A 26015-nucleotide genomic window follows, 5' to 3' on the forward strand; every position below is an offset into this window, starting at 1 on the left:
TTGTACATATTTATTTGTGTTCTTGTAAATTCTTACATAGAATTGATGTAAGCTATAGAATTAATTTTTATATTGGAATTGATGGGTCAGAGATATATCCATCCAAGGCTGGAGAGTGCTAAATTGTGCTTCGAAAGGGTCGTACCATTTTATAGCAGTGGGTGACGGTGTCCGCTCCCCACACGCTGACAGATAATGGCCTTTTCAGTCTTTTTACTTTGGCCAACTCTGTAGGTGAAAAAAATCTGGTTTTGATTTCGATTTCTGAATTTATGGTTGTATGGCTGTGGTTAAACATCTTTGTAATGCTTACTGACTACTTGTATTTGTCTCTGTGAACTACCTTTTTATATCCTTTGCTAGTTCTTTTTTTTTTTTTTTAATTATTGGTGTTTTTCTCATTTATTTATAAAAACCTTTTCTGTGTGTGTTTATATATTCTAATTTTCCCTAGTTTTTCTTTATACTTTGTTTATGGGTTTGTGTGTGTACATGTGCATATGTATGATACCAAGTTTTTCGCTTTTATGTAGTTACAGTTGGTAATATTTTTCTTCTTGTTCTGGTTTTGTGTCATTCTGTGAAAAGCATATGTAACAAAAGTAGAATCCATAAAGGACAAGATTTGATTGTAAAAAATGAAAAAAAAACTTTTGTGGGACAAATTAATATTTGCACTTGATAGAAAATGTGTGTGGGGGGGCTTAAAAGGAAAAAAATCACCCACTGACCTACTACCCAGTGGCAACCACCATTGGCATTTCAGCCTTAATTTTTTTGCCCCCTTCTAACTTAATCTTGTTTTGGTTTGTGGAGAATTATTAGTATGTAGCATGGTCACTGACCTGGAGGTAACACCGGACTTACTAATTGTGGAGGAATGATGGCTCTTATTTCTTGCCTGAACTCTTCCAGTTCACTTAGGCTTCCTGTCAGCTGGGAAGGAACTAGAGCGAGGAGTTTTGGTATTAGGAGATCATCATTGTGAGGTTCAGAAATCTGTTCATGTAAAAGTTACTGTGAAGTCTTACCCTTCCTTGTGTTGTGAAGCTTTGCTTCATTATTAGTAAAGTTCTTTATATAGTGCATGCACTTTTTCTTTCTTTTAAACTTTGGAAGGGCAGAAAGAGTTTTTTTTTTAAGTTTTTTTATTTTTTTTATTTTTAAGATTTTATTTATTTATTCATGAAAGACACACAGAGAGAGGCAGAGAAACAGGCAGAGGGAGAAGCAGGCTCCATGCAGGAAGTCTGATGTGAGACTTGATCACCGGACTCCAGGATCATACCCTGGGGCTGAAGGCAGAAGCTCAACAGCTGAGTCACCCAGGCGTCCCTTTTTTAAAAAATTTTTTTAAAGATTTTATTTATTTATTCATGAGAGACACAGAAAGAGAGAGGCAGAGACCTAGGCAGAGGGAGAAACAGGCTCTATGCAGGAAGCCCAATGTGGGACTGGATCCTGGGACTCCAGGATCACACCCTGAGCCAAAGGCAGACGCGCTTAACCGCTGAGCTACCCAGGCAACGGAGCCGAAAGAGGGTATCTTAATCTACTTTTTCATGGAGATTTAAATAGAAATTGTACATCTGGGGGACTACTGTGTGGATGGTGGTACTAATCACAGTGAGAAAACTGAGTTTTCTACTAAAAGAAAGGGAAAATTTAGTAAATCTACGTTGGAATTACCTGGTTATCTGTCCTCTTCGGGAGATTTTTTTTCTAGTTCTCTTTTGATTAAAACCTTGACTATTTTGTCTCTGTGAATAAGTGCATTTCACTGTGGAGAAAAGAGTAAGAAACTAAAATAAGTAAGAATGAGGGACGTCAGGCTGGCTCAGTCAGTAAAGCATGTGACTCTTGAGCTTGAGGTCCTGAGTTCAAGCCCAGTGTTGGGTGTGAAGCCTACTTAAAAAAATAAATAAAATTATTTAAATGATAAAATAAATAGGAATGATAAAAAAAAATATATGTAGTTAGTTGCTGAAATTGCCCACTTCAAGTACCTAAGGTTGAGAAGGAAATGTGTCTCTGAGTCTGTGAGCAGACTTTTTGGATGTAGTGAGGCTTTAAGTTGATTGTTTTGAGTAAAGATTTAGAAGTCCAGATTCTGTTTGACATCTGTGAAATTCTTTAGTCCTAAAACAATTGCCTTGTCTTGGTAGCTTTAAAGCATTGCTTTTACTGGCTTCTGGGAATTTCATCATATAGTTAGTTAATTTACAAAGCTTAAATAAAAAATAACGTTAGGATTTTTTTCCTACACTAGGTTAAAAGCTTTTTGTGACTAGTAGGCTCTAATTATTGCCAATGTATTCACCATAATTAGCTTTACTGTTACAAGCCCATGCATATATGGATTCAGAATATAGATTTGTTATCTACTTCAGGAGTTCTTAATTTTGATCTATGAATGGGCGGCTCTATGTCAGGACTATTTTGAAAATGGTAGACATCTCTTCCAAAGTGATAGAAAAAAGAAAAGGGTATTGTCAACAGAAAATCTAAGGGAAGAGCTTTAGGTATGGTTGGATTCATTCTTTAAATAAAGGCATTATTAAGATTTTGTTTTCTCTCTCTTTTGCTTTTTTTGTTTGACTTTGGGATATTTGAAAGCTGTTAGCTTCAGTCTCTCATCATTTAAGTTGAAGTCCGGTAGTTCCTGGGGCAGAAAATGTCTTTTTCCTGTCATTCTGCTCCTGTAGCCTTAGTTTCAGTCTTCTGCCCATTTCTGAGCGAATACTGTGGTTGGAAAGTGCTAATTTGTTTCCTGCTTTATTGCTAGTGTTGGTTCCCACCATATGGACTGAGAATGGAGAGGGAGGTGGGTCTCCAAAAGTAAATCAGGGCCTTTTAACCAGAGGAATGTTGAATGGAACATAAGTGGTTAAAATCACAAATTTACCTTAACTTTCATGGAGTCTGTGGACCCATAGAAACTAACCATAAAAATTCATTTTTTTCCTTCTGAGAAGGGTTTTTAATAGCTATCAGACTCTGAAAGGGGTATGCACCTGTAAAAAAGGTTGTTTTTGATACGACTCTAAAGCGAAAAGGGCATTTTAACTGAGGATAAGTTCATTACCGAAGATGTACTTGAGAATGATTTTTGAGAAACAGCGGAATTGGGTTAACTTAACCCTGTGAAGATAGTTTGTTGAGGATAGTAGAGTATAAATTTGAATATTTTAGGTGACTTGTTATGTGATAGGACAACAGTTGACCCTTGAACAACATGGGTTAGGGGTGCTGATCCCCACGCAGTTGAAAATCTGAGTCTAACTTTGGACTTCCCCCCAGACTTAACTACTTACAGCATACTACTGTCAGAAGCCTTACTGGTAACATAGACAGTTGATTAATGCATATATTCTGTTACATGTATTACATACTGTGTTCTTACAATAAAGTAAGCTAGAGAAATGAAAATGTTAGGGAAATCATAAGAGAAAATACATCTATAGTACTCTACTGTATTTATTTATTTATTTAAAAGATTTTTAAAATTCATTTGTGAGAGACAAACACAGAGAAGGCAGAGACACAGGCAGAGGGAGAAGCAGGCTCCATGCAGGGAGCCCGACGTGGGACGTGATCCTGGGTATCCAGGATTACACCCTCAGCTGAAGGCAGCGCTAAACTGCTGGGCCACCCGGGCTGCCTGAGAAGCAGGCTCCTTGCTGGAAGCCCGATGTGGGACTTGATCCCAGGACTCCAGGATTATGCCCTGAGCCAGAAGGCAGACATTTAACCACTGAGCCACCCAGGTGTCCCTATTTATTTATTTATTTATTTATTTATTTATTTATTTATTTACTTATTTAAAGGTTTATTTTATTTTATTTTATTTTATATTCATTTATTCATAAGAGACACAGAAAGAGGCAGAGACACAGGCAGAGGGAGAAACAGGCTCCCTGCAGGGGACTTGGGACTTGATCCCAGTTGTGGGATCTTGTGGGACTTGATCCAAGAATCCTGGGATCACGCCATGACCTGAAGGCAGACACTCAACCACTGAGCCACTCACGTGTCCCCCCCAAAATTTTTTTTAAGAGTTTATTTATTTATTCATGAGACACACACACACACAAACACAGAGGCAGAGACACAGGCAGAGGGAGAAGCAGGCTTCCTGCAGGAAACCCAATGTGCGACTCAATCCCGGGACTCCGGGATTACGCCCTGAGCCAAAGGCAGATGCTCAACCACTGAGCATCCAAAGGACTTTATTTTTTATAATTTATGGTTTTATTGTATTACAATCAGAAGTTTGAACATTTCAAACATGTTTTTGTACTTATTGAGACTTCCTAATAAACAGGAGATTTTTCTAATCATTTTCACTAGTGGTTGTGAGAAAAAGTTTTTGAAGAGTTTGAAGTTTGGTATATCTTTGAAATTAACCTTACTCATTTTATTATTCATATACTCTTATCTCTGTAATCATTTTTTTTATATAATTTTTTAAATTTTTATTTATTTATGATAGTCACAGAGAGAGAGAGAGAGAGGCAGAGACACAGGCAGAGGGAGAAGCAGGCTCCATGCACCGGGAGCCCGATGTGGGATTCGATCCCGGGTCTCCAGGATCGCGCCCTGGGCCAAAGGCAGGCGCCAAACCGCTGTGCCACCCAGGGATCCCTCTGTTTGTAATCATAATGAGAATTGTAGTAGTAGTAGTAGAAGAAGATTGGGAGAGAGATGCACTTTATTTTATTTATTTTTAAAGATTTTATTTATTTTATTCATGAGAGACAGAGAGAGAGAGAGAAGGTGAGAGAGAGAGAGGGAGAGGCAGAGACACAGGAAAAGGGAGAAGCAGGCTCCACGCAGGGAGCCCAACGTGGGGCTCGATCCCGGGACTCCAGGATCACACCCTGGGTCAAAGGTAGGCGCTAAACTGCTGAGCCACCCAGGGATCCCCTTTAATTAGTTTTTTAAAAAAGTTTTATTTATTTTAGAGAGAGTGCGTGCATGCACACACACAAGCCGGGGGAAGAGTAGAGGAAGAGGGAGAGAAACCCTCAAGCCGACTTCCCTCTGAGATACAGCCAAATCCCAGGACCCCTAGATGATGACCTGAAACGAAGAGCTAGTCACCCACCTGACTGAGCCACCCAGGTGCCCGCCCCCCCCCCCCCCAGCTTCATTTTTGTGTGTATGGTTTAGCTTACTTAATTTTGTTGGAAATTTTTATCAGGGATTGTCTAACAACCCTAAAATTTGGAACCTACTTTTTAACTGAGACGTAGAATCCTTTTGCTGAAATTCTTTTCTGATAGTAACACATTTGTAGAGTGGTACTAACAGCATTGTTTTCCTATTCTTGTTCCTCCTTTGTTAGCTGGCTCATTTCTTTGAGGGATTGTAACATACAGATGGCTCAGAGTTGGCCTTTTTGATGACAAGTTTTGGATTCTCAGTAGCAATATTAGCTAAGGTTTATCAATTTTCATGAAAGGAAGGCTCTGTGCTATTGAGCTCATAAATTGCCTTCATCCCTGTCACCATGACGTCTTCATATGTGGGTCTGTTGGATATGCACATAGTGGTTTAAGACATTCTGGAGCATTTATTTGTTCAACCTGGCAGTTTGTTTAGGATTTCTGATAGGGTTGCTAACGTCCCTGTACTGGGGCTGCCCTGTTGCTGTTTGGTCTTCCTTGGCTTTGGAGAAAGCCTTGAGGCACAAAAGTGGAGAGACTCCTGGAACCTTGAGATAGGCCTATTGTCAGCCTGAAGTGAAACACTGTTAGTGTAAGTGGGAATTGTCCATAGCAGATGTGGCTGAGTTCACTTGTGTGGACTCAGGATGAGATACAGGGCACCAACTGTTTCTGCTATATACTGTGCAAAAGATGGGAAACGGTCCCCAAACTCATCATTAGGAGATAGTTAAGTAAATTGTAGTATATCTATACAATGGAATATTATGCAGCTATGAAAAAGATCAGATGCTTTCTATATATAAACACAGGGACCTTCAAGATACTATAGTTGAATAAGATCATTTATTGAATATTGTATGTGACTTGTTGCCTTTTTTATGCAAAAGGAGAGTGTTTGCTTGTGATTACTTTAATGTTAGGAGGATACATAAGAAACTAGTGTCTGAGGAGGAGATGGGGGAAAATAAGAGGTGGATGGTGAGGGGGAGAAGGCAATAAAACTTTCCATGGTTTACTTTTTGTTTTCTTTAAATGTATCATCTGTTCTTTTTTGTTGTTGTTGTTGTTGTTCTTTTTTTGTTCTTTTTTTTTAAAGTAAAACTACCCCTATGAAATATTTATTATTGAGTTTGAATTTTATTTTCCATGGGATTAAATAAACTAGAATTTTTCATGGCTTTGAACTAAACTAATCAAATAGGACTTTGCTCTTATTTTGCCCTCAAATATTTCCATGCCTGGCAATTTGTCACTCCGTTCTCAGTTACATGTTGGGTCATCACAGGCTTGTGACTATTCAGTGCAATGATCTCTCTTCCCATTTGCTGTCACCCGGGCTGCCCCTGCATACATTTTATAGGAAGAATTAAACGTTCTTTATGTTTGTTTCTATAATTCTTTGTATCTTTTTAGTATTTGTTGTGTCATAGTTATAGTTGTCTGTCTCCCCTTTGCGCTACTTTTATTCTACCCTAGTTGACTATAGGGTTTGTTTCTTACTTATCCTGCAGCCACAGGTTTTGGCATTTACACAGTTATTAATTGTATATTACAGTAACAACTAATTTTAGGAGTAGTATGGATGTGTAACTGATTGAGAGAGGAGGTATAGCATAATGCTTAGGAGCAAAGAATCTTGTCCTCCATCACTTACGAGCTAATGTTACCCTGGGCAAGTTACTTATTCTTTGTGCCACAGTTTTCACATCTGAAAAAAAAAGCCATAATAATGACTACCTCATGGGTTTATTATAAAGATTAAATAAGGGTAGCCCCGGTGGCTCATTGGTTTAGCACCCCCTTCAGCCTGGGGCATGATCCTGGAGACCCAGGATCGAGTCCCACGTCAGGCTCCCTGCATGGAGCCTGCTTCTCCCTCTGCCTGTGTCTCTGCCTCTCTCTCTGTGTCTCTCATGAATAAATAAATAAAATCTTAAAAAAAAAAAGATTAAATGAGGGCAGCCTGGGTGGCTCAGCGGTTTGGCACCACCTTCATCCCCGGGCGTGATCCTGGAGACTCGGGATCGAGTCCCATGTTGGGCTTCCTGCATGGAGCCTACTCCTCTCTCTGCCTCTCTGTGTCTCATGAATAAATACAATCTTAAAAAAAAAATTAAATGAGCTAATGTATGTAAAGCACTTCAGACTCTACCTGGCACTTAAATGGTAGATAAATATTAAATCTTAAGAATTTTGGGGAGAATTAGGTTTTGAGAACTTTTTTTACTTGAACTAAGGAGTGTGCATGACATACAGACTTCTTGGATAATCAGGTAGAAAGAATCTAAATGGAATGAACTAGATAGGAATAACTTGATAGAGCTATTCAGAATTGAGGGGCCTTTAGGTAAAACTATACTTGTGAGTTTATGAAGCCAGCCTATGTAATAATCATCTCTATCTGTAGCTGTTTCTTTGTATATAAGTATCCTCAGCCACTTCTTACATTTAAGTAAGAAGATTCTGCTCTGAATCTACAAACTTATTTGCATTTGCATTCACCTATTATCATCCTTCTTTCTTGTTTTAAAAGAAAAAACACAGGGGATCCCTGGGTGGCTCAGCGGTTTGGTGCCTGCCTTTGGCCCAGGGCGCAATCCTGGAGTCCCGGGATCGAGTTTCGCGTCAGCCCGGCATGGAGCCTGCTTCTCCCTCTGCCTGTGTCTACCTCTCTCTGTCTATCATGAATAAATAAATAAATAAATATTAAAAAAAAGAAAAAACACAAATATTTTTATCATTGTCTAAAGCTAGTCTTGCCACCTGCATCCGTAATATTCCAGTTAGCCATCACATTTTAGACCTACCAAATGATAGGCACTAGAGATACTATATGAACAAGACAGAAGGTCCCAGCTCTTATGGAGCTTATGTACCAGTGGGCAAGACCAATCATTTAAAATGGAATTATAATAAATACAGTGTGATAAGCACTACTGGGCGTGTATAGAATGGCACTGTAGGAGCATATTAGTTTTTGAAATCATGAGAGTATGAAAATGTACAAGGAGATTAGAAATTAAGAGAATCCTGAGGAAGATCAGCATTAAAAGATTGCAGAGAATGAAAAGTCTCTGGTGGAGAGGTAGGGAAAGGAGAGTCTGGTGTCACAGATCTGAACAGAGGAGTGCATCTCAGGACAGAGGTAGTGATCAACAGATACTGCTAAGCAGCCAGGTAAGGTCCTTTCCCCCCTTTCCTTTTCAGATATTTGGCTCTATTAGTTATTCCTTCAAAATTCCATGTATTATTATTAGCTATTTAGCTTTTAAACTCACATAGACAGTTTGTATAGTTAGTTTGGTAGGTGGGGGATACTGTATCCTCTGAATTCATCTTGTTCCCAAGTGTGAAATTGGTAATAATCTATTTGCCTCTCATGTTGGGAATGAGGAGAATTGGGTAGCTAGAGATACTTCTGTGTCCTTTTATTCTGGTTCCATAAAACGTGGTCAAGTCCGTTTGACCGAACGATTTTTCCTTGACTCCTACATTTCCTTCACTGTTCTAGGAAGAGTTGTTTTAACTCCCTGTTGACACCTCAGGGCCTCTCATTGAGTGCTTAGACTCCCTCAAGTTTGATTTCTTTCCTCTTATGAAGCTAATTAAAGAGCTCCTTATTGCTAAATACAGTGGATTATGAAGTTGTTATCTCAACTCTTAGCAGTTTTTTTTTTTAAGATTTTTATTTATTCATAGACAGAGAGAGAGAGAGGCAGAGACACAGACAGAGGGAGAAGCAGGCTCCATGCAGGGAGCCCAATGTGGGACTCGATCCCCGGTCTCCAGGATCACACCCTGGCTGCAGGCGGCGCCAAACCGCTGCGCCACCGGGGCTGCCCAACTCTCAGCAGTTTTTGACATTGTTGACCACTTCATCCTTCTTAGAATGCTTGGTAAAGCATTTCGTTCTTCTGATTTTCTTCCTGTTCCTCTGGGCCACTCCTTAGTTATTTGCTAGTTTTTCTTCTCTCTTTAACATTGGTACAGGGCAGCACTGGTGGTGCGGCGGTTTAGCGCCGCCTGCAGCCTGGGGTGTGATCCTGGAGACCCGGGATTGAGTCCCACGTCGGGCTTCCTGTAGGGGGCCTGCTTCTCCCTCTGCCTGTTCCTCTGCCTCTCTCTGTGTCTCTATGAATAAACAAAATCTTTAAAAAAAAAATAACATTGGTATAGTAGTTCTGTAGCATAGGCTTTCATCATTCTGCATATTTTCTGTGTGACCTTATTCATTACTGTGACATTAGTTACACTAATTGATGCTTTTGGACAGTAAGAAAACCATATAACACTGATAAAAATCTGTAAAGATTGTCATTTTTATCTGTTGATTTCATTTTTTAAAAGATTTATTTATTTGAGAGAGCGCATGGGTGAAAGAGAGAATACTATGCACGAACAGAGTGATAGGGAGAAGCAGGCTTCTCATTGAGCAGGGATCCCATTCTGGAGCTCAATCCCAGGACCTTGGATCATGACCTGAGCCAAAGGCAGATGTTTAACTGATTGAGGTACCCAGGCACCTCATCTGTGCATTTAAAATTCAAAATAAATCATCTAGATTATGTAAAATTCAGGCTCTGCATTTCTGTGCATATCTGGAAGGAACTCATAAGTGCAGCAGTAATTGAAATACTGCTGTTATTTACGCTAGAGTTAAACTCAAGTCTTAGGGGATATCTAGATTATTCCTGGTACTCAAGGTATAATTTTAGTATCTTGTTAGGTGGATGTAAGAATCTGCAAGTAAAAAAAATAGATGTATTAAGCACACTTTAAGGAACTATTTTATCATACTTTAATTCAGTGATGTTAATTTTAATTTTTAAAAAAGATTTTATTTATTTATTCATGAGATACACAGAGAGAGAAGAGAGGCAGAGACACAAGCAGAGGGAGAAGCAGGCCTCATGCAGGGAGCCTCACATGGGACTCCATCCCTGGTCTCCAGGGTCAGGCCCTGGGCTGAAGGCGGTGCTAAACCGCTGAACCACCCAGGCTGCCCAATTTTAATTCTGAGCAGGTTCGCCTTCCTGGCTCACTTGATAGAACATGCGACTCCTGATCTTGGGGTTGTGAGTCAAGCCCCATGTTGGGCATAGGGCTTACATTAAAACAATTCATTTGAGCAGCTACTCTGATTATCATAAAGTAGTTCTAAAAATTGTGTTTTGGAAGTAGTTCCATGAATAATTCCAAAGGAATGATACTTTTGTTTTTTGAAAACACTGCCCTCCTGTGGTTAAAGAAAGCCAAATACTTTGTAAAAGTACTGTGGTCTTTTTGTTTACATTAAACTTGTGGTAAAATAATATATCAGTAATAGTAATACAATATAGTAATAGTATTGTAATAGTAATTTACTGGAATACAGTATTTTTGCTTGGAAGGAAATGTGGTCATTTTGTCCTTTTCTCCATTGTTAGAGGTAAATGAAAAGGTGGATACATATTAAACTATTGAAGGGAGAGAAGCTATACTTAAATGTATAAGAGCTAAAATAAATCAAAAGAAAAGACCAGTCAGTTGTAATATGTGATGTTAATAAAAACCTTCATGGAAAACCCACAGTAATGAAAAGATGGAGGATAAACTAGAAAAAATATTTGCAATAAATGTGATAGTAAAAGTCTTATTATTTATTTTAGAGTTTTATTTTATTTTTTTAAAAAAGATTTTATTTATTCATGAGAGACACAGGAAGAAGGCAGAGACACAGGCAGAGGGAGAAGCAGGCTCCCCACAGGAAGCCCGATGTGGGACTCGATCCCGGAACCCTGGGATCATGCCCTGAGCCGAAGGCAGTCGCTCGACCGCTGAGCCACCCAAGCATCCCAATTTTAACGTTTTAATATATTGAATGTGAAGATAAACTCATACAAATGGCATATATACTGAGTGAACGATGGTTATGAATAACCAGTTTGCAAGTGAGGAAATACAGTAATTAAATCACAAAAATATATTAAAATTCATAATAATATTCCACGAAATGTTATTCATAATATTTCTAATGATGTTTCAAATGAACAACCCAACCTCACTGTTCATTTTTGGAGCATTCTAGGCAAGCCAGCTAATTATTTTGAAAATTATTAAAAGAATTAAGCACTTAACCTTTTTCTGTATGAACTGTACATTCTTTAGGTAATCAAATAATAGATGGAGGAAAACTTCTCTTTTTAGAAAGATTCTAGCTGATGAATGAAGAAAGAATAATAGACTTATCACCATTTATGAACACCTAAATAAAATAAGTAAAGGTAGTGATCATCAGTGGCTATAAAAATAATTATGTTGGAATGCTGGTGGGAAACTTTATAATAGCTTATTGTTAAAAATATAAAATAGGTTTGTAGTTTATAATATGAAACTTTCCAATTGTCATTTCAAAAAAAGAGACCACAGATATTTTTTGTGTTCTGATGTGGTATGACAGGAAGTATATAACACTGCCTATGAAGTCTTTTTGCTAAAATAAAATCTGAATCTGAGCAGGCCTTAGGTGTTAATTCTAATTTTCAGGAGATATGAGGGACAGAGACTATACAATTAGCAAAATATAGAATGTGGAAAACAATAGTACAGTCTACCTGGTTTCTTCTATAAATAAATTGGAAGGAAAAAGGGAGGAAATCCAAAAATTAAAAGAGAGTTTAAGACATGTGTTAACCAAATGTGATGTGTATGGGTCTTTGAATACTGATTTGAACAAACCAACTGTTTAAAAAGTTTCTTTTGGGGGCACCTGGGTGGTGCATTTGGTTAAGCGACTGACTTTTGGTTTCAGCTCCAATTCTGATCTCTGGGTCATCAGACTGAGCACTGCATCAGGCATGGTGCTTAGTGTGGGATTCTCTCTTCCTCTGCTTCTGCCCATCCCACTCATGTGTGCGTGCTTGCTCTCTCTGAAACAGATATTTAAAAAAAAATAAAATAATTTTTTCATGAAAATTGTGGATATTGTCTAAGTAATTTAATATTAAGGAATTATAGTTAATTTTTTGAGGTTTAAATGGTACTTTTGCTTTTAGAGAATGAGTCCTTATTTTTTTGGAGCTATAACTAAAGTATGGATGAAATATTTGAGATTTGCTTCAAAGTAATCCAGTTTGTGGGATGCCTGGGTGGCTCAGCGCTTGGGCACCTGCCTTTGGCTCAGGTCATGATCCTGGGATCTGAGATCGAGTCCTGCATCGGGCTGGGCTCCCTGCAAGGAGCCTGCTTCTCCCTCTGCTCTGCCTATGTCTCTGCCTCTCTCTCTCAGTCTGTGTCTTTCATGAATAAATAAATAAATCTTACAAAAAATAATCTAGTTTGTGGAGAAGAGGCTGGTGGTATAGATGAAACAAGATATAAGCCATGTTTGTAATTGTTGATTGTAGTGTTCTGTTTACTTTTGTATGTTTTAGAATTTCTGTAATAAAACACTTAAAAGTAGAGTACTTCAGTCTTTTTTTTTTTTTTTTAGATTTTATTTATTTATTCATGAGAGACAGAGAGAAGCAGAGACATAGGCAGATGGAGAAGCAGGTTCCTTGTAGGGAGCCCGATGTGGAACTCAATCCTAGGATCCCAGGATCATGATCTGAACAAAAAGGCAGATGCTCAACCACTGAGCCACTCAGGTGCCCTAGTACTTCAGTCTTTAATTGAAAAACATTTCTGTTTCTTCCCCAGACTAAATGTTTTTTTTTTTTAAAAGGGCTTTTTAACTTTTTTTTAAACTTTTTTTTTTTTTTTAAGATTTTTATTAATTCATGAGAGATACGGAGAGAGAGAGAGGAGCAGAGACACAGGCAGAAGCAGAAGCAGGCTCCATGAAGGGAGCCTGATGTGGGACTCGATCCCGGGACTCCTTGGGCCAAAGGCAGGTGCTAAACTGCTGAGCCACCTAGGGATCCCTCAAACTAAATGATTTATATAGCTCTAAATATTGAGAAAATTTAGCATAAATTTTCTAAATTAAAATTAATTTTAGGTGCCTAGTACTTATTTTTATTAAGATTTTATTTATTAGAGAGAAAGAGTGTGCTCAAGCACATGGAGGAGCAGGAGCAAGGGAGAGGGACAAACAGACTCTGTGCTGAGCACAGAGCCCTACATGAGCTTGATCCCAGGACCCTGCTCTCAAGCAGACTCCTTGCTAAGCTCAGAGCCAGACTTGGGGCTTGATCTTACTGACCCTGAGATCATGACCGGAGCCGAAATCAAGAGTTGGGTGCTGGTATGCCTGGGTGGCTCAGCTGTTGAGCATTTGCCTTTGGTTCAGAGCATGATCCCCAAGTCCCAGGATCGAGTCCCACATAGGGCTTCCTGCATGGGGCCTGCTTCTCCCTCTGCCTATGTCTGCCTCTCTCTCTCTGTGTTTCTCATGAATAAATAAAATCTTAGAAAAAAAAAAAAAAGAATTGATGCTTAACTGACAGAGCACCCAGGCACCCCTAGTAAAAACACACTCCTTTGTATTTTTAAGCTTTTCAAAAATATTTATTTATTTATTTATTTATTTATTTATTTATTTATAATTTTTTTAAAATTTTTATTTATTTATTTATGATAGTCACAGAGAGAGAGAGAGAGGCAGAGACATAGGCAGAGGGAGAAGCAGGCTCCATGCACCGGGAGCCCGATGTGGGATTCGATCCCGGGTCTCCAGGATCACGCCCTGGGCCAAAGGCAGGCGCCAAACCACTGCGCCACCCAGGGATCCCTCAAAAATATTTAAATTAAATTTGCCAGCATATAGTATAACACCCAGTGCTCATCTCATCTTGTGCCCTCCTTGATACCTATTACCCAGTTATCCTATCCCTCCACCTATCTCCACTTCTGCAACCCTTTGTTTCCCAGAGTTAGGAGTCTCTCATGGTTTGTCTTCCTCTCTAATTTTTCCTCACTCAATTTCCCTCCTTTCCCTTATGGTCCCTTTCACTATTTCTTAAAATTCCATGTATTTTTATGTTTTAAAATTATTTAATTTTAATTTTTAATTTTTATTTATTTTATTTTTTTAAAAAGATTTATTTATTTATTTATTCATGAGAAACAGAGAGAGAGAGAGAGAGAGAGAGAGAGAGAGAGGCAGAGACACAGGCAGAGGGAGAAGCAGGCTCCATGCAAGGAGCCCGATGTGGGACTCGATGCCAGGTCTCCAGGGTCACACCCTGGGCTGCAGGCGGCGCTAAACCGCTGCGCCACCGGGGCTACCCAATTTTTAGTTTTTAAAGTAGGCTCCACACCCAATGTTGGGCTCAAACTCATGACCCCAAGGATCAAGACCCGCATGCTATATAATACCAACTGAGCCAGTCAGCTGCCCCACCAGAGAATTTTTTATTAATTTCCATTTTCTAGCTCCTTGGGCAGACAAAGAAGTCTCATTATGATTAATCAAAATATTTTTGCATATGAATGCAAGTGCCTTAATCAGTGATTTTTCACTTGTTTTTTTCCGTACAGAATAGTCTTCATATCTAGTCTTTATATTTGGAAATCTGTAATGTAAACAAGATTTGAAGTTTAGAGAAATGACATGATATGATTGTGAAGTCTTGGCATTTCATGTAAAATTATCTCATATTGTAAATTTTGTTTCTTGTGTACTATTTTTTTTATTACCAGCAGGAATTATTAGTATAGGGCATTGTTAATTATCTGTGATGAAAATGGTGAAAAAGTCAAAGGGCGGGTAGCTTGAGAAAAGCATGCTATCTTTTGTATTTTTCATCCCCCTAACGAACACTGATGATTAAATGGGAGTATATCAGAAATGTGAACTGGCAAACAATGTTGTCATGTAGTTGATTAATAATAACAAAAGCCACTTTTATCAGCCACTTACAGTAAGTTAAGAATACTGCAGAATGTTTAATTTCATGTTCTTACCTTTGAGAATGTTACAACCCTCACTCTACCAATGAAGGATTGGGATTTAAGGCCTTTAGTCACCTAGGATGTATTCTTAGGGCTATTAGAAGCAGGCTGACCTCTATACCTGTGCTTTGAAACTCTTGAATATTTTCCATCAATTAAAATTTTTTTTCCAAACAAAACCCCTTGCTTATATGAATAGCTCTTACAGACACCAAAATAGAGTCTCAATCAATTTAAATTTACTATTGTATATCTGTATGGGGAGGAGTATTTATTATAAGCACTTGATACCATTTAAGAAAATCAAGCAGATCTTTTATTTGTGCTCTTATTTATTATTTAAAAATTTTTTTAAAGATTGATTTATTCATGAGAAAGAGAGAGAGAGAGAGAGAGAGGCAGAGACCCAGGCAGAGGAAGAAGCGGGCTCCATGCAGGGAGCCTGATGTGGGACTCTATCCCAGGATTCTGGGATCATGCCCTGAGCCAAAGACAGATGCTCAACCACCCAGGCGTCCGTTTTTTTGTTTTTTTTTTGTTTTGTTTTGTTTTTAATATAAAGATTTTATTTATTTGTTTATTAGAGATAGAGATTGCACAAGCAGGAGTAGCGGCAGGGGTAAAGAGAGAGAGAGAGAGAGAGAGAGAGAGAGATTGAAAAGCAGGCTCCCCATTGAGCAGGGAACCCTACTTGGAGCTTGATTCCAGGACTCTGGGATCATTACCCAAGCCCAAGGCAGCAGATGCTTAACCAACTGAGCCACCCAGACACCCCTTGTGCCCATATTTAAATTTATGTTACACATTTTTGTATTCAGGATTTCCTAATGATAGTAACAAAGTGAAACTTAATTGCCAGGTGGATGATTGTATTAATTTCCCTAGAAGTCCCTTCTAGTTCTTGACTGGGAGAGCATAACATCTATTGCACAAAGTGGTCTTCTGTCAACTCCAGTGCTTTTCAGTACGATTTATAAAAACCTCTACATCTTCCCACTTTTCCCAGGCATCTCAAGCCTGATTAATATTAGAGTTTGAGAAATACTCAAAATACTCAAATCTTCCCAAGCCCCACCAGGATCTTGTTTTTCATTTTTATTTACTTGCTCATTACTAAAGACAGAGCCAGAGACCTACCTCTTTATTTTTATTTATTTTTGATACCTACCTCTTTAAGATACCGACTTAATTTGTAGACATATGTGAAGGCTGACATTTTCATTAAGCTAATCTTGACATGTTTCAAAATAGACCTGTGAGAAAAAGGTCTCTATCTGATCATTATAGTTGAAGGTCCTACCCATTCCTATCTTAATCAAAACAGTAAGTGACATTTCTACAATCCTGTTATTATTATTATTTTTGCCTCAGCAAGTAAAAATCTACCTGTCCAGTAGAGGCACAGTTTTTTTTATCATTCCAGTACATGTTTTAGTTAATAAAATAAATAGATTTTTTTGGTCATTGAACTATTTGCTTTGTATTAATTGTTGTTATTATCCTTTTTAGCTTGGGAAATTAAGAGTTTTGCCATTCAAGTTCAGGCTATGCTTTGTAACTTTTTTTTTTCTATTTATTTGTTTATTCATTTATTCATTCATTGATTCATTCATTCATGAGAGACAGAGAGAGGCAGAGACATAGGCAGAGGGAGAAGCAGGCTCTCTGTGGGGAGCCTGATGCAGAACTCGATCCCAGGATCCTGGGATCACAACCTGAACCAAAGGCAGATGTTCAACTACTGAGCCACCCAGGCACTGCCCCCCTTTTGGGTAACTTTTCTAAGTCTTACTTTTGTTCCTGGTAATAATAGACATACCTAAACCTGTGCTGCTCTTTTCTTGGATTGTTGTGAGGATCAAATGAAATGGCTATACAATGTTTTTTTTTTTTTTTTTTTAAGATTTTATTTATTCATAGACAGAGAGAGAGAGGCAAAGACACAGGCAGAGGGAGAGGGAGAAGCAGGCTCCATGCAGGGAGCCCGAAGTGGGACTCGATCCCAGGTCTCCAGGATCATACTCCAGGCTGCAGGCGGTGCCAAACCGCTGCGCCACCAGGGCTGCCCGGCTATTACAATGTTTGTAAACCACAAGGCAGTTAGAAGTATGTACAAATTAAGGGAGAAATACAAAAATTTTGTATATATTATCTGGGCTGCACTATAGGAAAATAGTTTTTATAGGAAGATATGTTTTTTGTCGGCTCAGGTTTTATTTTTTTAGTAGGTATATCAGTCTTTTGTGTCCTTACCTGACCATCTTTTGTGTGTATATTTCAATATAAAGGCTCTTTTTTTGTGCTACATAAGTTGGTACAACCATTACAGAAAACAGTATGGAGGTTTCTAAAAAAATTAAAAATAGAACTATCGGCAATCCCGCTTTTGGGTATATATCCAAAGGAAATGAAATCACTATCTTAGAGCGATATCTACACCCCTGTATTCATTGCAGCATTATTCGGAATAGCTGAGACATGGAAACAACTTTAGTATCTAACAACAGATGATCAGATAAAGAAAATTACTATATGTACACAATGGAATATTATTCAGCCATAGAAAAAGAATGCAGTCTGCCCTCTTTGACAATAGGAATGAACCTTGTAAGCTGTATACTAAGTGAAACAAGTCAGACAGAAACAAATAGTGCGGATTTCCCTTAAACCCCGCCCCCCATCATTCTCCATTGATTTTTTTTTTTTAAGATTTTATTTATTCATGAAAGACACACGTACACACACAGAGCATGCGCAGCAGAGACACAGGCAGAGGGAGGACACACACACACAGAGCATGCGCAGCAGAGACACAGGCAGAGGGAGAAGCAGGCTCCAGGCAGGGAGCCCGCTGATGTGGGACTCCATCCCGGGTCCATCCTGGGTCTCCAGAATCAGGCCCTGGGCTGAAGGCGGCGCTAAACCGCTGAGCCACCAGGGCTGTCCCTCTCCATTGGTTTTAAAGAAACATACAGTAAGATAACATCAAAATGTCTAATACAATCCAAAATCCCTTGACAAATGAAGAATTGGGAAAATCTTAAGAACTCATAAGGGAAAAGACACCTACAGACAATAAACCCAAGATGACCAAGATGTTGGAACTATCAAAGACATTATTTCTTTTTTTTTAAAGATTTTTATTTATATATTTGTGAGAGACACACAGAGAGAGGCAGAGACTTAGGCAGAGGGAGAAGCAGGCTCAGATCACAACCTGAGCCGAAGGCAGACACTCAACCACTGAGCCACCCAGGTGCCCCTATCAGAGACTTTAAAGCGACTATTATAACTATGCTTAAAGAAGTCAAGTTTAAGTGGAGAGTGATGCGGCATGGGCTGTGGGGAGTGAGACGTTTTTAAAGCACTCATTTGACTTTGTTAGGTTCAGAACACAAGTTTCCAACCCATCTTCTCTGCACTAAAATTCCAATGTCTAGTTTTCAAAGCCTTTGCAGAGTACCATCTGGTGACTAATTTGGGAACCTCATGGTATGATTAGTGTCAGATATACACATATGCATAGCTCTGGACTGACCCCAGGAGTGTTTATAGAACTTAATAGTATCACTTTCTTGAGCTCCTTTTGCTTTGCAAGTTCCTTGATTCTTTCTGGCTCCTAGAGACCCTTATTTTATTTTATTTTATTTTATTTTATTTTATTTTATTTTATTTTATTTTTTACTTTATTTTATTTTTTAATTAATTAATTAATTAATTAATTAATTTATTTATTTTGAGACCCTTCTTTGTCCCATGGCCTGACAGACAGGTAGGGCTTTATTTTCCTGTTCTGCTGTATACTTCACATCTACCTTTGATGGATGGCAGAGAAAGAATATAAGCCATGTGGATTCCATTCACACTTAAAGGACCAGGAGGATTCTGCTTTGTTGGAATTTTAGGTCCCTGTTCAGCCATTGCTGATAGTATCACTGCCAAGGCTGCTGCCTTTGGCTTGATTGGGAACACAGATCAAGAGAAAGGGGGAAACGCCCAGAAAACCTTGCCTCCCTGGGGGCCATATTACTAATCTTCAGACCAAAAAAGAGAAGAATTCTCTTAGAGCTATTTCTGTCTACATTTAGTGAACAGTTCTTTTGTACTGCCTTTGAGTCTAGGCTGAGTGGTCCCAGAGGAAACAAAACCAGGAAACTCACTTTGGGATTAGTAGAAGAACTTGTAGTTGTGGTTTCCTACTTCAGGCCAATTGCTATCATTTTCAGAGTTGTTAGATAGTTGCTCCATGCATTCTCTCCAGGTTTTTAGTTGTGTTCACCCTGAGAGAAGGATAAACTATGCTTACTCCTTTTTTTTACCAGAACCAAAATACAGATGCCTTTTTAATATTGTTGCAACTATATTACTCATTTTTTCTGGCTAAGAATTTATTGAGAATTCATGCCATATGAGGCTTTGCTGGAAATATAAAAATGGTTAATCTTTAAGTACCTATAGTAGATGTACAGTTAGGCGTGTGATATGGAGGTAGAGGCAGAAAGTAAACAATTTCTTATTACACATTAGTAATAAATAACTTAGTTATTAATCTTACCCTTTTTGATCCATTTCTGCTTCAGGACTTGATATACTGTTTGTGGCTAAAAGAAGAACCTGTTTATATTCCATTAATTTTTTTTTAATTGTCCCAAAATATAAGGAATGGAAAATCTCTGGATATGTATGTGCTGGATGAAATTAATACATAGTTTTAATAAGAATAAGAAATATATATATAATAAGAACTTAAGACAAGAAGAAATAATTTATTATTATATACTTGTTTCTCAGGTCTTAGAAAAATACCCCAATACACCCATGAGTCATAAAGAAATTCTTCAAGTTATCCAGAGAGAAGGACTAAAAGAAATCAGGTGAGTTATTTAAATATTATTAGTAATAATTATAATACTTGATTAGAGTGTTTCATAGTATACAGCAGTGTATCTTAGTTCTGAAGATTAATGATTTAGTAATAACTGCTTTGCTAATTTCTGATTTGTTTAGTTGTCAGATCTTTTGAGTTTTCAGTAATAGCACAGTTACAAAATCCACAAGTAAGTTTAAAAGAAAATTCTTAGCTGTGTCCAACCCATGCACTTTAATTCTTAGGAAGGCATGGAGCCATCTTCAAGCCTTCATCTATGAGTTCAGGCTTTTGATAAAATAAGCTTGGTCATTAGCAGGTAAAAAGTACTCTGTAGTACAAAGAGAGGACTAGAGGTAGATAGTCTAGGAAGAAGTACCTTGTTCAAAAGGAATAAATTGGGAAAGATGTTAATAAAGCAGTGTATATTTCGTGTAATTATCTTATGTACAAGTAAAACAGCTTGGGGTCAATTAATACAGGACCAAAGGTAAAACACACTAATTTTTTAAGAGCCTTATATTAACAATAGTGTATAATAGTCACTTCATAATCAATTCCCCCTGCTATCAAGAAATGTTAAAATAATAGTCAATGTAGTTGGTATTCTTTTTTTTTTTTTTTTTTTTAATGTAGTTGGTATTCTTAAGGTAGAAATCTGGGAGTCTACATGAGAGATATTTTCATTAAAATGGAAAAGGTTGCAGTGCTTTAAAACTGCTACCAGTTGTTCTCAGTAGGGGTGGTATTGTGTAAACACCCATAGGGAAAGTGTTTAGAATTTATGGGGTTATTTTTGGTGTTTTGTTTTTTTTTGAAGGGGGGTTATTTTTGGTTTTCCAAGTGTCTAGAAAGGAAGGGAGCACTGTGGCATTTAATGCTCAGCAAACAGGGATGCTAAATGTCTCACATTGTGTTGGACAATCCTCCACACTGAATTGTTCAGCTGAGATGCCAGAGTAGTAGTGAGCTATGCTGAAACATTTGTAAATGGACACTAGTGTATTTTTTGATACAAAGCTATCGCATGTCTAGATTTTAATTCTTATTTTCTTTAATATAAAATTCAGTTTTTGGCCATTTGCTAACATAGCTAAAAATTTTTGTTTTGACCTATGGCCAAATGTTAGTAGGCTGGGAATAAATTAGGTTTGTTTTATTACTATGAAACAATGAAGTATAAATTAGTTTTATTTCACTTTATGTAACATGTCTCTGAGAAATTGTTTGGATATTTGTAAATTAAAACATTGAAATGCATTTGAGGAATTAGCTTTTAAACATTGTAAATTAAAAGATTAATCACTTATTTTATCAATGATACAATTCTAAATTTTTTTTTTTAAGATTTTATTTATTTACCCATGAGAGACAGAGAGAGAGAGGCAGAGACACAGGCAGAGGGAGAAGCAGGCTCCATGCAGGGAGCCTGATGTGGGAATCGATTCCAGGTCTCCAGATCACGCCCGTGGCTGAAGGCGGTGCTAAAGCACGGAGCCACCTGGGCTGCCCACAATTCTAAATTTTTATTTGAATTAGATAAGCTTTATTAGATTAAAATTAAAGCATACAATTAAAGCCTTTTTTTTTTTTTTAAGATTTAATTTATTTGTTCTTGAGAGAGAGAGAGAGAGGCAGAGACATAGGTAGAGGGAGAAACAGGCTCCACGCAGGGAGCCCGATGTGGGACTTGATCCTGGGTCTCCAGGATCATGCCCTGGGCGGAAGGCGGCGCTAAACTGCTGAGCCACCTGCGCTGCCCAAGCCTATGTATTTTTTATTTTTTTTTCACTTTTTTAAAAATTTAAATTCAATTAATGTAGAGTGTATTATTAGTTTCAGAGGTAGAGTTCAGTGATTCATTAGTCTTATATTAACACCCAGTGCTCATTACATCACATCCCCTCTTTAATGTCCCTCACCCAGTTACCCTGATGCCCCTCATTCCCCACATAAAGCCTATTTAATAACACCAATTTGTACAAAGCTACAGGGGAAAAGATAGTTATTTTTGTGGTCTGAGGAACAAGTTCTACTAAGGTATTTTATTATTCTTTTATAACGCTATTGGGTTATTGAATAGGAATGAGTAAGAGATTTCATTTTTTCCTTAATATTAGACTTTTGATACACTGGGGAAATAGACCAGGATGTCTGGTATACAGAAACCAGATTCCCATCAGTCCCTTAGATCTAAATGCCATTTGGAGAGTCGTGTAGCTCCAATGTACTAAGGCTCTGTGACTTTATACTTGTCATTATCATTTCTTGGAAGCAGGCAAGAATAGTAAATAAGAATAGTAAAGAAGGTGAAAAAAAGAACTTTAGAAAAAGTAGCAAGATGGTAGTCATCAAAAATAGCTTCTGGCTTTGTTTAGTGATAACAATTTATAAGTAGCTGTTCTTGGTTAAATTACATTGTTGTGATGCAGTTATGTGACCACAAAGCAGTTCTTTCTAAGTCAGCAGTGACTTCCATTTTGTTAATTCCATGGGACTTGTAGTTCCTGATTCTTATTTCTTAGCATTATTTAACATAGCCAAATACTGCTTCCTTCTTGAAACTGTTTTGTTACCTGAAGTGACCACAAACATTCCTCCTTCTTCCTTCTCAGTTTTTTTGCTTATTACCTTCTCACTTATGTATAATTTTATCCATTCCCATAGCTTTAAATATTATATGTTGTCAATTCTCAAATATGCAGAGAAGCTGTTTCCTGCCTTCATAGCAGGGAATGTGCTTTTTTCTCTCAGTTGCATCTTATTTTTTAGGTGTCAGTTTGAGTACATCTTTTTAAGAGAACTTTGGCTGACTTTACAAGCTAGAACAAATTTCCTTTTTTAGTTTATTAAAGTGTTCTGTTTATTTCTGCATACCACCTAAAGGCTTGGAATTACATATTTTTGTGATCTTAAAAAAATCATACAGCTTATTTGTAGCTTATAGTAAGGTAGCTCCATGAGGGCAGTGATATTTGCTCTTTTTCCCCTTTCTCTTTTATGCTTGGCATATACCAGACACTGAAAGCCTTCTTGTTAATGCATATATGAAGTATCAGTGGTTGGAAGATCACATTCAGATGCAGTTACAACTTACTCTCTTGCTGTGATGATGTAGTAAATGATTAAAGTTTTTAGACAGGTTACAGAATGAAGTAGATAATACCTTTTTTAGAAGATTTTATTTATTTATTTGATAGAACACAAGCGGGGGGAAGGGTAGAGAGAGAGGGAGAAGCAGGCTCCCTGCTGAGCTGGGAACCCGATATGGGGCTCCATCCCAGGACCCCGGATCACGAACCAAGCCAAAGGCAGACACTTAACCAAGTGAGCCACCCAGTTGCCCTGAAATAGATAATATCATTATTGAAGATGTACTACTTCTTACAGTTAATTTTCCTTCTTCAGTTCTCAGTACATGGCTTTCATTTCCCTGTGTTCCCCATTCTGAAGAGGCTCACTTAATTTTTTTTTAACATTTAATTTAATTTATTTATTTGAGAGAGAGAGAAAGAATGAGCTGAGTGAGGGTCAGAGGGAGAGGGAGAAGCAGACTCCCTGCTGAGTAGGGAGCCCGTCTTGGGGCTGATCCCAGGACCCCGAAATCATGACCTGAGCCAAAGGCAGATGCTTAACTGACTGAGCCACCCAGGTGCCCTGCTATTGCATAACATTAAAGTGGAAATAGCCCAAATGTCCATCAAATGGTGGAATATTATTCAGCCTTATGAAGGATTGAAATTCTGTGTGGATGAACCTGAAAAACGTGCTAAGTGAAATAAGATAGACACAAAGGTCAAATAGTGATGTGGCAACAGGAAAAAAAGGGCAAATGTATGATTCCTTTTATGTGAGTTACTTAGGACAGGCAAACTCACATAGACAGAGAGTAAAATAGAGTTTACTAGGGGTTGAGAATAGGGAAGAATAGAGAGTTATTGTTTAAATTAGTACAGAGTTTGTTTTTGGGATAATGAAGAAATTCTGGAAATGGACAGTAATGACTGCACAGCATTGTGAGTGTATTCAATACCACTGCAATCTACACTTAAAAATGGTTCAAATGGTAACTTGTATGTTATGTATATTTTGCCACAACTAACAAACAAAAAAAGTATGAAAAATGAGGTGATTGGCTTCTGGCTGAGAAAAGAGTGAGGTACTTGTCCCTTTAAGAACTTAAAAGAGTTTTTTAGGGGATCCCTGGGTGGCTCAGCTGTTTCATGCCTGCCTTTGGCCCAGGGCGCAATCCTGGAGTCCTGGGATTGAGTCCCGCGTCGGGCTCCCCGCGTGGAGTCTGCTTCTCCCTCTGCCTCTCTCTCTCTCTCTCTGTGTCTATCATAAATAAATAAAAATAAATTTTTTTAAGAGTTTTTTAGCGATGTTTTCTGCAGTCTTTGACCTTTGCAGTTTTATAAGTCTCAGGATCTGGTCAGCAGATGGAAGCTATATGGTAATTTAAACAGGGAAGTTATTAAGTTAACTGGTTAAGTTGTTAATTGGTTAACCAGAAACTATTTAAAGAGAGCAACTAGTAACTTAGGGCTGAGGGCAGTATGCTGTAGGAAAGAGTAGCTTTCAAGAATCTCCCTCTATGTCCCTAGGTTGTGATTCAGATCTTAATGGAGTAGGTGGGGCTTTGGTCCAGTGGATGACAAAGATCACTGGTGCTGTAGCCTGGGCTGGCAAATAGGAAACTGCCTACTGGGCATTAGAACTTGCTGGAAAGCCTCCTGTTGGGCACCTGTCCTACAGTCACTCGGGAGCCAGCTGAGGCACCAGCAGAATTTTCTGGGAAGCCACCCACAGTCATTCAGCTGAACCTTGCTGAAGGTTAGGTGCCATTAAGTGTCCCTCATGTTGCTGGGTGCTGCCTGCCATAAGAACAGGCAGGCAAGGGCACAGTAAAACCAGAAAGAAAGTCCCCTTTCATTCTGCAGTGTTCCTCCAGTTCTCTGCTGACAAAACTTAACATCGAGCCAGCTGGCAAAGGAGGAGTGTTTATAGGGTCCAGCTCCACTAGGAGAAAGACAAAGAAGGTTGGATTTGGAGCTAAAAGTCAATAAATTGATAACTAGCACAGCAGCTGTCAGTAGTTTTTCAGTAGAATAACTGAGATCATTGTATGGCCCCCTACAATGATTTGTTTCCATCTTCACTCCAGCTAAATAGATACACTGCTGTTCTCTGTACAGGAGCTAAGATTTCTCACCTTAGGACATAGATAAAAATCTTTTATCTTTACTTTTTTATGAAAAAATCTTGATAGTCTTTCAAAATCTCCTATGTTTTTTCTTACTTAGCCTGCTTATCTGGTATTATGGGGGTTGAGTTTTGAATACTGAGCCACCTTTGCACACCTGTAATCCTGCTTGGTTGTGGTGTATATAATTTATTTTATACACTACTGCATTTGGTTTGTTTTAACATTATTGAAGATTTTTGTTTTCGGGTCCACAAGAGATGTTAGTCTGCAGTTTTCTGACTTCTATACGGTTACTGTCTGGCTTGGGTCTCAAAAGTAACATAGGTCTCATAAAAGTATTTGAGAAGTGTTCTCGAGACCTTCTCTTTTCTGGAGGATATTGTGTGAAATTTGTGTTCTTTATTTGGTGGAATTCTCAATCGAAACAGCTTGGACTTAGAAGTTTCTTTTTCAGGAGCTTTTAAATAAAAATTTGATTCCTTTAATGGCTATAGGACTATGCAGATTATCTGTTTTACATGGTTGAGTTTGGGTAGTTGATAGTTTTTGAGGAATTTATCCATTTCTTCTGATTTGCCAAATTGATTGGGAGCTAAGTTATTTGTACTAGTCCCTCACTGTCCTTTGAAAGGCTGTATAATCTATGGTGACACTTCTGTTTCATTCCTGATATTGGTGATTTGTGTTTTTCATCAATGATCTTTTCAGTCTCGCTAGAGATTTATTAATTTCATTATTCTTTAAGAAAGAAACCAGATTTTTATTTCTCTTTTTCTGTTGTTCTTGTCGGGTTTTTATCATTTTATGGCTCAGGATATGGTCTGTCTTGGTATATGTAAATGTTCCATGCATGTTTGTAAAGCATGTGTGTTTTCTGCTGGTTTGGGGTAGAGTG

The 26015-nt window shown here is 38.1% G+C and overlaps 1 protein-coding gene across 3 annotated transcripts in view; it reads left to right on the forward strand.

Moving 5' to 3' along the window:
* ASXL2 (ASXL transcriptional regulator 2) overlaps window positions 1-26015 on the forward strand; it is a 334480-nt gene that overhangs the window by 229269 nt on the left and 79196 nt on the right. For 2 of the 3 annotated variants that reach the window (XM_077843861.1, XM_077843862.1), the window contains exon 2: window positions 19839-19921. The exons of the other annotated variant lie outside the window; for it this stretch is intronic. In XM_077843861.1, coding sequence (XP_077699987.1) covers window positions 19866-19921 — 56 coding nt within the window. In that variant the 5' untranslated portion in view covers window positions 19839-19865. The remainder of the gene's footprint in view (window positions 1-19838; window positions 19922-26015) is intronic. 3 annotated transcript variants of the gene reach the window in all.

Source organism: Canis aureus, chromosome 12 (assembly GCF_053574225.1).
Source record: "Canis aureus isolate CA01 chromosome 12, VMU_Caureus_v.1.0, whole genome shotgun sequence".
Classification (NCBI taxonomy): domain Eukaryota; kingdom Metazoa; phylum Chordata; class Mammalia; order Carnivora; family Canidae; genus Canis; species Canis aureus.